The 12,760-nt window shown below is 51.8% G+C and overlaps 1 protein-coding gene across 2 annotated transcripts in view; it reads right to left on the bottom strand.

Moving 5' to 3' along the window:
- Positions 1 to 4,434: 4,434 nt before the first annotated feature.
- Positions 4,435 to 12,760, bottom strand: part of SPIN1 (spindlin 1) — a 67,512-nt gene continuing 59,186 nt past the window's right edge. For both annotated transcript variants that reach the window (XM_035029223.1, XM_035029224.1), the window contains 2 exons: positions 11,362 to 11,595; positions 4,435 to 7,887 (listed from right to left, as the gene is read on the bottom strand). In XM_035029223.1, the coding sequence (XP_034885114.1) occupies positions 7,688 to 7,887; positions 11,362 to 11,595 (434 nt within the window). In that variant the 3' untranslated portion in view covers positions 4,435 to 7,687. The remainder of the gene's footprint in view (positions 7,888 to 11,361; positions 11,596 to 12,760) is intronic.

A 12,760-nucleotide genomic window follows, 5' to 3' on the forward strand; every position in this document is an offset into this window, starting at 1 on the left:
GCAGCCCCGGTGGACTCCACAGTCCCGAACCTCGGCTGGCTGGCTACTGGGCAGCTGGCAACTGGTGTTTTGCTGGGTCCCACGCTGCCCTCTGTCCACAGAGAAGTAAAATGTGGATGCGGCAGTGGCCGACAGAGCTCCGGGGAGGACACCGATTGGAACACATGCCCCGCGGCCCCATGCTCATCGGCCAACACGCAGCCGAAACTCGGGTGAGGCAGCTCGCTGAGAGGTGGGCTCGGACAGCCCGATGCAGGGACGCTCAGGGTGGGGCCAGCCTGACTGCTGTAGACACACCACGGACCGCCACTTACTGAGCCACTGTTGTAAACACTACTCATCTTTCCTAAGTGCTTGAAAGAGTAGGAAATCACGTTATTCTGGAAAAACAAATTAGAAATTTGGAGAGGTTAAAACAAATCCTTCAAGGAGAGACACTGGGACACAGAGACATTTTCAGACAGAGCACAGAGACCAGACCCCAAACCTGGCCAGGCTGGTTTACTCGGGCCTGGCGACCTTGCCACGCAGAGTCCACCGGCCGCACTGCACGGTTCCTGCAGCCCCCAAATCACACCCACCATGTAACCACACTGACCGTGACCACGAAGTTGGAAAGCAGCTTTGGTGACCTGCCTCTCGGAGGTCAGCACTCCACACTGCACGCATGGGCATTATCTGGAACCTTCCGGATAACTTAACAATTCACCACTGAAGCATGGAGAACGTTCAAGGACAAAGCAAATACGCCCATTTCGTTCCATGACAGGTGCTCAGGAGCTTGTGAAATTATTCACGTACGTCCACGGTTACAGAACAGACTGGAAGAAAGTATATGCGTTCTAAAGAATACCTCCCTGGGTGGCAGCTGTAGGTTCTGAAACAAGACTTGATTTTTAACTAACAACTGATCGGGCCGCCAGTGGACGCTGAATCCTCCAGCACCGCATCTCTCAAAAGTGGTAAGAAGGCCACGTGGTGCTCAGGGCCCCGTGACAACGTGAAAACACACGCAAGACTCATGTGCGCACCTTCATGCACGAAGGTTGGGCTCACATTCTTCTTCTCAGTCACGATCAAACAGGAACTGCACAACACCTCACCAATACCTCCACGGTCTTCATGGCAACGGCGTGTGTGGACACTAGCGTTCCGGGAGCAGTACCTACGAGAACCTCCCTGCCGACATCCCAGGACACAGGACGTGTGAGCCGAAGTCAAGCACGGGGAGCAGGACACGGCAAGGCCCCCGGGACCACACAGCCCTGTGAGTAAAGCGGGCCCTGAGCGTGGTGGCTCGTGGCCTCCGCGTCAGGCTCAGGTCCGCGCTGCGCTGGACACAGGCGTGTCCTCAGGGAGCCAGGCAGGGCTTTCCCAGCACACAGCTGAGAGCAGGGTAAAGGCAAGCTGATCTGCCCAGAGTGCCAGAGAGGCGGCCACCACACCTGGAACTCTGTGATTTCACGCTTTTCAGTGCATGAAATTTACCTGCCCCTTTTATACCAGAATAGAACTTTAGTTGTCACTTTAAAAATAGTCTGTCAAAAATAATGCCCTGCCAGTAAAATTTCTTTCCCAGTGTTAGGTTAACAGTTAAGAAAGCCCAACTAACTTTTAATATGGGCTGTGGGCTGCACCGACATGTCCCCCAAACTCCACCTACAGGACCTCAGAACGGGACTGCATTCGGAGACAGGCCTTGAAGAAGATTATTAAGGTTAAATGAGATTATATGGGAGGGACCTGACCCAGTACAACTGTGCCCTCAGAGGCCGAGATCAGGACACAGCTGCACGCGGAGGGAGGACCGCGCGAGGACATGGGAGCATGGCCGTCTGGACGGCCAGGAGAGAGGCCCCAGCGGACGCCAGCCCTGCTGCCTGCATCCCGACCTCCAGCCTCCAGCACCCGGACAGTAGCTGCTGTTTAAAGGACCCTGTCCCATCCCGCGTTCGCTGCAGCCTCACACGCATGGCATGCAGAGAGTTCACACAAACAGGGCCTCGGGGGCCCAACATATGCCTGATCAATCAGAGCACAACCCTTGTGAGAAACACAATGACTAAGTAACACAAAGAGAAGGCCGGTGAGGACAGCTGAGACGCAGCTGTTTGTGAACGTGTGTGAGTCCAGCAGAGGGACCTCTGGTAACAGGCGTCAGTCCCGAGTGCGGATGGGACTCTCCCCTCCAGCTGCTCAGCCAGAATCCCAGCTGCAGGACGATGCAGACTTCGGGCTCCACCCCCTCAGACGCATTTCTCAGTGCCCGATGACTGCTGCCGCAGGGCCGTTCTGGAGAGGACACAACCAAGGGGTGAACACGATGGGACGTTAGCATTACGGGACAAGCCGAAGCTACAGTTTGCTAAAATAAGGTCCCCGGTGCGTAACACACACACGCGCACGCCCCCGCCCACACACTCCCCAGGGAAGAACAACTTCCGGGACGAGAGCCCCTCTCGTCGCCCTGGTGGGGACGCCCACCGCCTGTCACACGTACGCACACAGCGCCTGGGCAGAAGCTACCAGATCGCTTACACACCCGGCGGGACACAAAATCGACGTAGAGCTCTAAAGCTCCTTTCGCAGTCTGCACCCACAGTCCACGCACAATGCAGAATTCCAGTCCGGAGTCGCAAGCTCTGCGTTAGCACCAAGGCCTGCCTCTGTCCTGTTCACGTCACATCTGCCGCAGCTGTTCCAACACCAAGACAGAGTTTCAAAGTTATGTGCATGTGCTGATCCCGTGAAGGGTTCTGGGTCCTTCCCCGAGCACCCGAGTCCACAGCGCAGAGGTGAGCGGCGCAGGGATGTGCCCACATGGCAGACGGCAGCCTACTCACCAGATGGGAACGGCCAGCACAAAAAAAGAAAGGCGAGCCAGGGCCCGCAGTCCCAGCGCCTGGGCTGGCAGGGATCAACGCGCCCCCTGGTCCTCAGGAAAAAACTACGCAGAAAGAAGGCAGGGTCATTTTTAGGCAAAATGATGTGCCAGGCCAATAACCCTAAAACCGTCTGCCATGGAGTCACCTTAGCTGAAGGCTTTTATGGCCAATACGAGGGAGACAGAGCCTGAGAGCGTCTGCAGAAGTAATTCAAAGACTCCCCTAATTCTCTGAGACTTGGTGGCCTGCGCGCTTACAAACAGGACATAGGACAAACCTGTGCTAGACTTTACGTGTGAGACCGTGTACTGCAGGCGTTAGGAAGTCCAGGTTTTACAAGAACATTAATGTAAGGACATGTTTAAAGTATCTTTGAAACACAAAACAGTTCCCACAGTCCTGTGACGGAAATGCAGATTTCTTCAGCATAACTGGAAGACAAGACAACACGTTTTGCCACTGACCTGGGAAGGAAGGTCACAGAAGTGCCTGCAGAGACGGCTGGGCTGTGGGCTCTCTGGGCCCCCGCACCGAGGCCGCTGTTGTCCTGGACCACACATGTGCCCCCACGCCTCCCTCACGGGCGCCGCAGACGAAAGGTGCGCCTCCCCCCGACCAGGGGTCCCACTCGGCAACGGCCAAGGGCTGCGCAGCATCTGCCACACTTTACTCACTACCAGCTCGTGGCTACGCTGAGGACGGTTGAACGGGCAGGCCCACCCACAATTCTCCAAGCAGGGCCGCTTCCAACAGACCCACTCGCTGGCCTATGGACAGCGACTGGCGACCAGCGACCGCCAACCTTCCCACGAAACCTGCTGTCCTTTTGGGGAACACGCTTCCCAAGCTGCACCTGCAGGGGCAGGAGAAGGGCTGGTGCGTGTCAGGAGGAGGGCATGAGATCGGGCCTCCCACGGGCGGGCGCTGGTCGTCCCTGTCCCACACCTGCCCGTGCCTCCCCCAGCCCCAGCCTTAACCACGTGATCCACGGGCCCAACTCAGCGGGCAAACATCAAAACACAAATCTAATTAAAGGCACATGAGGGATCTACTTTTTACCTCACTGGTTAAAATTTCCCAGGAGGATAAAGCACAGAACACGCACCCGTCAGTGGCGTGACCTTCGCTTCCTCATCCCACCACTGGGAAACGGAGATCTTCCCTGCACTCTCGCTCGTGGGTGCTCGGGTATTAACAACATTACAGGCAGTATATAAAGCAAAACTAGATGTGAAAGTATAAAATACACATTATTTAATTCTATTTAAAATAATCAAGTTTAAAATTTTATGATAAATTTTCTCCTTAATGGCAATCCACTACAGAATGGCTCTAGGACACTGCTCACTGCCCCTCTCCCTTTGGGGACGACCAAGTGTTACCATATGCGAGGAGAAGTTCGACCTCCTTCCGTTTCTGCGTGCTTTGGACGGTTTACATGTGGTGGAGAGGGGAAAAGGTTACTTAAAATCTTAAACTTTAAAAAACTTCCAGAAGCAGGTTTAACACATCACATTTTGCTCATGAGCACAAAATTTACAGTCAGAAGTTGCACATAAAGGGTTTATTTTAAATGTTTTAAGGATAGGATAGAGTTACATCATAATTATAAAAATTACTTACAGAATTAACAGATTTATATTGTTTATACTTCTAAATGCAGAGAACAGGGAACGGTCTACACATTGTATAAAATAAAATTAAAATTAAAAATGAATTCAAGCCTGAAAGATGAGGTCATTTACCTAATTGTAAGATGCGAACACGAAGACCTCTGAACTATACACATCCGCTCACACCACACTAATGGTGGAAATACAAAAAGCGCAGCATTTCCAAGGAACCACAGACATTTCGACCATAATTATTTGTTATAATAATTGTTCCTGTTTTGTCTTTGGAGAACTTTTTCTTTCTTTCTTTCTTTTTAAGACAATCAGCTTACGCGTGTTTTCAGGCACTACAATTTGTGACAATCAGAACAGTCTTCTAATGGGTCCAGAGCGCTCAGAGATTCGAGCCCAATGCACTTCGGGGTTTGGCACGTAAAAGAGGAACAGGAATGAACTCTGGCTTAGAGGTGACTGCGAGCGCTTCGAGCATGCACAGTCCCTTCAAATGCTGCACGACAGACAGAGCTGGGGAACCACCCTCTGCCGGCACTGCGTGGGGCCACCAGCGCATTTTCATCCTACGACCACTACAACGGCACAGGAAGCAATATACAGAGAACTGAAAACAAATAAAAACAAAGATAGAAAACAAAAAACCTAAATATCTTTCACATGCAAGTTCAGTTAGTTACATTGAACATCCTACTTAGAATAGAGCATGCAAAAAAGGATGGTCTGCGTTTAAGGTTCTCCTCGGAAGCTTCACGTGGCAGCCGGACGTCACACGCACACAACACGGGAACACGACAGCAGGTCAGTGAGAAAGGCCGGGACATTTTATACAGGTTCAGGGCTTGTGCACTCACAAGACCCATGGTAATTTTGGAAACTCATGTTGGGCTCCTCGAACAAGGAACCAACATTCTGATACCAGGAAAAGGCAAGCAATGCATGCAGATCTGAAACGTGAGCCTAGAACGAAGCCTGAAGTACCGGGCGAGGGAGTGGAATCAGTCACCGCGCAAGTGTGGGTTAAGCCACCAAAAGAAAAGAGAACAGGGGGAAAAAGGAAAACAACAAAAAGCCCCTTCCCCTTCCTTCCGCCCTAAAGGCAACAGATGGAACAGTGATGAAAATAATGGTGATCGTAAGGTGTCACATTCACCTGGAGAGTGGCAGACCATGTGGTGTTGAAGGTGCTAAAGGAACTCGCAGGAAAACCACAACGCAAGTCACTGAGCGAGGCTGCAGAGGTTTCCACTGCCCAACCCTCAGGATACTTCCAAAGAACACCGGTTTTCAGTCCGAAGCACTGCGCCACGTTCGCACAGAGCACATGCCAGACGCCCCCACTCTCGGGGCACACGCATTCGCCTGCGCTCGGGGAGCCGGGCTCAGCCTGGAGACTGGCATGCAGGGGCCCTGACCAGAGCCAGACAGACGTGCGGCACGCCGCCTGTTCGAGCAGGAGCAGCGTGAGACCAGCACTCACCGCGGGGGGAGCGCAGAGCCGGACAAGCTCCCCCTGCCGCCCGAGGTGAGGCGCTGCACTTCCCGAGCGCGAGGTCACCATCCAACAGCATGACCGTGCACAGCCTTCCGGAGGCGAAGCGGGGCACCACTCGGACCACGCGCAGGGAGGTCACCAACGACAGAATCTCCAATACTGAGCACAGCCACGACAGAGGCCACACGGACTGCTGGTAGTTGGCTGACGACGTGCGCATCCAGCCTTCTGCCCGACACTGAGGCAAGCTTTCCCGTCTCCACGAGAGACTGGATCCCCGTCCTGCCGCTCTGTGGCTTTCAAACCATCAGGACTCATCCAAAACAAAGTGACAGATGGCCACGTCGCCACCACCCCAACCACGTCTAGGGTTCTATTTCGGTCAAAACAACCTCGCAGGAGCAAGCCACGAAAGGGCTGCGTGGCCCAGGGCCACAGTCACACCCAGAAGCTAGCGCGATGACGGAAGAGTCCACGTCAGCAGCACACGGGGAGCCGAGACCGCCCAGCACCACAGAAGGTGTCAGGGGATGCAGGCTGTTACGTGTCTAGATATTCTCTGTGGGGAAAAGCCTTCTGACCACAACCTTGTATCAGTAAGAACAGTAATAAAAATAAGAGTGTCCCAGAGAACTTGTCAGAAGGCAGCAACGCCACTCCCAAACTTGTATTTCTAATACCAAAGCACTGGGTTCTGCCAGGAACTTCCCACATACACACAAACACTGATGCACGGTTGCCTCTCAAACCCACGCACTAGAATCCAGACTGCGATGGACAAATCAACGGAGCAGTTGTGCCGTCCAGGACACACCAGCATCACACAATGTGGACCAAGTACCTGGGCTTTGCTTTAAAACAAAAGAAGTACTTAGGATAAAAAATGTAGACAAAAATTTACAAAGCTTAGAAATTAAAGGCAGCTTTTTACCCAGATTCCTAACTGTTTTGTTAAATTCTAATGTGGGTCCAGCAACTGTTCACAAATGATTCCTATTTGGACTCATGGTTTAATGCCTCCAGACTAAAAAGGTGTCTGAACTTCTGACTTCCAAAACACGCCGCACGTCCCTATGTGTCTCCTGTGCCCACATTTACTTTTAAATAAACAGCAGTAATATACGAAATCGGACTGACTCAGGACAAGCACTCCTGCTGACTGGAGAGTATTACTGAACCCCCGCCCCAATCCACAGAGAACGGACTGCCAAGGAAGTGTGTGTGCGTGCATGTGCGCGTGTGTGTGTGTGTGTGTGGTGCTTATGGACACACACAGATGTGGACAGGGAGAGCGGGGTGCATACGTCTCAACAAAGAAGGCGGTACCGACAGTACCAGACTAAGCTTGCAGTGTGGCAGCAGACGGGGAGAACTACAGTGCCGGGGAGCTGGGGGCGATCCAGTCCAGTCTACACGACCGCGACGCTAGCTTAACTTTACCAAACTTGCCCTAACTCCCCTCCAGACACAGAGACTTCTCGTAAGAGGAAGGAGTTCCTTACACAAAATGCTTTGTGTTCACATAAATCTGTACTATTCAGAACAAAACCAGTTCTGCTGGCAGAGATTGTGGGTTCGCAGGGACATTTAAGCTTTCATTAAACTGGAAAGCAATCAAGTCTTTATGTCTACAAATTATACATTTAATAGTTCCACAAATTTGGCCAAGTTCATGATGACATCTAGGATGTTTTCACCAAATCGTAGACATAAATATGGAAATCGTCATCAAACTTGATGAAATAGACAGACGGTTTGGCCTCCACTTGATGAATGACCATGCCAGTCCTTTTAGAGCCGTCCTCTTTGGCATATTCCACCTGTTTGCCTACCAGGCTGTCCACAACTTCTCCCGGTTCCCTTTCTGCTGGAGGAGAATCATCTGCATTAAAGAGGGGAGAAGAAAGAATTTAAAGTCAATTTTTACGTATGTACCAACTCACATGTCTATCTTAGCAATAATTTTTTAAAACGTTAACCTCTGGATTCACCCTAATTATCTAGAGCAAGAGTCAGGCCACTTTTCTTTCAAGGGCCAGAGGCTCGAGGACACATGTCTCTGCACCAACTGCTCGGCCCTGCCAGTCCCATGAGAACAGCCGAGAGAGTGCTGAAATGAAAGGTGTGGCTGTGTGCCAATAAAACTTTATTTACAAAAACAGTGTGCCACCCCCACCCCAGGATGTAGGCATGTCAAGGATTTTGAAAATCATAACCAGAAATCCCCGTGGCTTGTGTTTAATTACAACTGAGACCGTCTGAGAGGATGAAGCAAGGAAAGGCCACGGAAAAGCCTAGATGCACAGAACTTCTCCAAAGTAAGCTGGAGTGACTTTGAAACAGGCCTTCAAAACAGACAATACCTCTTGGGACACTGAGAATATGCCATTCTCTTCAACACACGCCTGGTCTTTTTCCTGTGACTCCTGAAACTTGTTTCTCCCCACGTTCACTGCAGCACACATGATCTTCCTATCCCAGCTTCCGAATAAGACTTCCTTGCTCTGAGGACAGAGCCCCTTCCCAGACTAATCACGACGGGACCTCCGGGATGGCAGAGGCACTCGCGCCTGTCAGACGGTCCCCAGCAAAGCCTGCGCGCCGGAGAACGCTGCCCTGAGCCGGCAGGGGCTACGAGGTGTTCTCGGAGCATAGAAACCAGAGCAGACCCGATGGGCAGGGGGATGGGCTGGGTGGCTACCACCCTCTCTCAAGAAACCCCTGCAGGTCGTGCGGGGGCGAGCTCTTTTGCAAGGAGCAGCAGAGGGGGCGGTGGGTCCTGCCTTACCCCAGGCCGCCCGTGCTCACGCCGCTCGCAGAGCACCCCAAGCCTCACACACAGCCTGCTGTGGCCCCGAGCATGTGTCTGTCCCTCACGGTGGACACAACCCTAACCCCGCCTCTCTGACCGCCAGTGCCGCCGCCACATGCCCGAGTCTACTGGTCCTCAGGTCCCCTGAGCAGGGAAGCGATGTCGAACCCGAAGCTCAAGTTCTCTCTTCAAAACTGCTCTTTCCTCGGCAGCGGCACCAGCCCACCATGCTTTCGGGGCGCTGCCCGTTTACAGAGCATTCCAAAGACGCGACGGCCAGGCATTTCGCTACTGAGCCAAGATGCAAGGGCCTCACACGGAGGCCCCTGTGAGCTCCCAGCACCAGGGCAGCATCCCCCGTGGCTGCTGCACGTCCACACTCGCTAAACCACTTGGCGGGTGGGTGAGGAGCCCAGGAGACGCCGCGGGCGGTCCCAACGCCCCTACGCTTTCCCAAGCAAGGCCAACAGTTCTCACTGCGGAGCTTTCTCTACAGAAAAGTCAAAAATCAACTTCATACAGACTGGAGAAATGCTTTTAAGGAACACTCTCCTGATCATTAAATTCCTGCCCGTATATAAACACTTCCCTTTACAGATATATGAAGAAAATACACGAAGCCTAAGACAAAGAAAGAAGGTGGAGAGTCAGGGCCGATGAGCACTGTGAAAGCAGGTTCACTGCCTGCCTTGTTGACGGAAGACCCCGAGACATGCTGACACCCCGCTTGCGTATCAAGCGTCTGCCCGTCATCCCGTCCAGGCCCAGGGATCCCTGTGCTGGAGGGAAGGAAGGCTATGGAGTAGTTTAAAAAAGAACAGGCTTACCCAAAAATGAAAGTAAGAAAATAATTCCATTCATAACAGCATCAAAAAGAGCAAAATATTTAGGAATAAACCTAACAAAAGAAGTATAAAACTAATACTCTGAAAAGTACAAGACACTGTTGATAGAAATCTTTAACTCTCAACAAATGGAAAAGTATCCGTGCTCCTGGGTCAGAAGGCTTCACGGTGTCAAGATGATCAGAGATTCAGCACAATCCCCATCTGAATCCCAGCTGACCTCTCTGCAGAGAATGACAAACTGATTTCAAAACTCATGAAATTGCCACGGACCCAAAAGAGTGAAAACAATTCTGAGACAGAACAAAGTAGGACTCAGCACCTCCCAACGTCAACGCTTACTTCAGAGCCGCGTGACCGATATGGCACGTGCCCCACAGACAGGAGCACAGCCGTCCATCTGCGGCCAGCTCTCTTTCACCACGGGCGCCAAAACCACCCAGCAAGGAAGGAGCGGTCTTCCCACAACATGGTGCTCAGACAGTGTGCACAAGAGTGAAGGGGGGACCCTTCCACCACATCATAAAAATTGACTCAACACGTTACCGAAGATCAAAATGTAACAGCAACACCTATTAAGACTCGCAGGAGAAAGCGAAGAGGTACATCGTTTATGGCCTTGGACACACACCGAAACGAAAGCGCAAGTTACAAAAGAAAAAGCAAAGTGGACTTCATCACAATCAGAAACTTCTGTGCCTCAAAGAGCACCACCAACAGCGTGAACAGAAACCCGCAGAGTAAGAGAAAGTGTCGGCAAAGCCTACGTGGGTCGGGAGACCCGCACAGAGACCCAGACTCTGACAGGCTTCGCTCCGAAGAAGACACAGAACCGGGGCGCCCGGGTGGCTCAGTCGGTGAGGCGTCTGCCTTCGGCTCAGGTCATGGTCCCAGGGTCCTGGGATCGAGCCCCGCGTCGGGCTCCCTGCTCCGCAGGAGGCCTGCTTCTCCCTCTCCCTCTGTGCTAACAGATAAATAAAATCTTAAAAAAAAAAAAAAAAGACACGGAAATGGCCAATAACACACAAAAGGACGCCTGACGTCTTTAGTGATCAGGGAAATGCAAACCAAGCCCACGATGAGGCAGCATTTCGCAACCACAAGGACGGCTAGAGTGAAAACGTCAGTTAACACGTGTTTGTGTCAGAACCCTCACACACGGTCAACGCACGTGGAGAAGGGGCAGGGGTCCCCCAAACAATTCAACAGTGACACAGACCCATCAATCCCACTCCTCGGTATGCACCCAAGAGAACTGAAAACATCCACTCAGAAACCTGCGCACAAGGGTTTACCACGGCATCCTTCATAACCAGCAAGGGGTGGACAACCCACACAGCCATCCGTGGACGGATGAACACATGTGCACACGGTGCCGCTGTATTTGGCATGAGAAGAGAGAAAGCACTAACACGTCACAACACGAGGAGCCTGAAAATGGTGAGCTGAGTGAAGGAAGCCACACAAGAGGGGCCCACCATACTCCACCCATGCCAAGTCCACAGCCCAGAACAGCACATCTACTCGGCAAAAGGTGCAAAGCTTCACAACTTATGCTTGGTGCAGGACTCAAAGAATAATCACTTGACCCTAGTAATCAAAACAAGACACATCTACAAAACAGTTCATCAAACATCCCATTCTAAAATTCAAGTTCCTCTGAAATTAACAGAAATAAAGGCTGTCAGTACACACTTACTAGAATCGGGCATAATGCGAAGGTCGCCTTCTTTATAATCATCTAAGAGCTGGTACATGTACAAGACAGGGTCCTTCTCGTAGGTGATGTAGAACCATGTGTTCATGATGGGGGCACGTGCTAGGACCATCCCCCTCCACTCGTCCTTCGAGCCGTCCTCCGTCTCAAACATGTGCTCTACCGCCTTGCCGATCATCGTGTCGGCCAGGTGTGCATCGCTGATTCGAGAGGTCGCTGGGGACAAGAAGCAAACAACGGTTCACACGGGGTTTTACCAGGTACGCACCATGAAGACTGAGCTCATGCAAGGGGGCAGCCTGAAGGGCTGTCCGTGCACCACACCAGCACCCCTGCGGGGCCCAGACCACGGGATCCCACGGGCACTGTTACATCCCAAGTCAGCTCCTGAGAGAACCTGCTGTTCTTCTGTGAGTCTCCCTAAACTCCTCTGCCCTTGGTATTGTGTCTAAATTGGAACTTCAATGGTCTGTCGGAGGTACACAGTGTGTTTTGGTATTAACAGTTACTTTGTATGTTGCGGTAATGACCGCCTTCTTGCAGAATTCCAAAACAGGAGCGTTCCCACGCACGCTCACTCACCTTCTCTCTATTAACACCTACGTAACCACATGCCAGGGATGAAAACTAGGCAATGCACCCATGCCAGGCCTGAGAGGTTACTCTCACGTCCACATTGTTTCCCACAGCGACCAGACCGTCCCTCATGACGGTCACACCAGCCTGCGCTTTGACACGAAATGCCCCAGGGCTTCCGCTTGGTCATGTGAAGAACAAATTGCTTCCCTGGGCCTGCAAGCCTCCCCTCCTGGCCTGTCCCTGCCCCCACGGGCCTCTCCCTTCTCCCCACCCGGCTCCCCCATCTGCGGGATCGCCAGCCACCAGTCGCCTCCTCCCACTGTCTCCCCTAATGACACCAGCCACCACGTGCAGACCCATTGACAGAAGCAGGGCCCTTCCCGTCTGCTTCCCAACACGGAGATCACAGGGCATCAACACCTGCCGTACAAACTAATCCTCAGTCCTGTTCTGTGTTAAGAGGCAGGCGGAAAATCACAGCCTTCCTTTTATTAATACTGGGAAAATTACGGAGGATCCTAATGATTTTAAGCTTTTTCTGGTCCCCACGTTTTAGACAAATGTCTTTAAAAACAATTAGCACTTCTATTTTACTCATTCGCAAGTGCTCCTATTTCTGTTAAAATAAAATTCAAAGGAACACAGATTGCAATTTCTTACTAAAGATACTGTTACCCAATTTTATCAGAAGGACACTGTAAACACATATGGTGGTTCTCTCTACTTACATATGCAGTAATTCTCAAAATTACATAAAACTCCCCACTGCACACTAAAGCAAAGCCTACCAGTTTCAAAAGTT

This window comes from Mirounga leonina, unplaced genomic scaffold, assembly GCF_011800145.1.
Source record: "Mirounga leonina isolate KUSES-001 unplaced genomic scaffold, KU_Mleo_1.0 Mir_224, whole genome shotgun sequence".
Taxonomy (NCBI): domain Eukaryota; kingdom Metazoa; phylum Chordata; class Mammalia; order Carnivora; family Phocidae; genus Mirounga; species Mirounga leonina.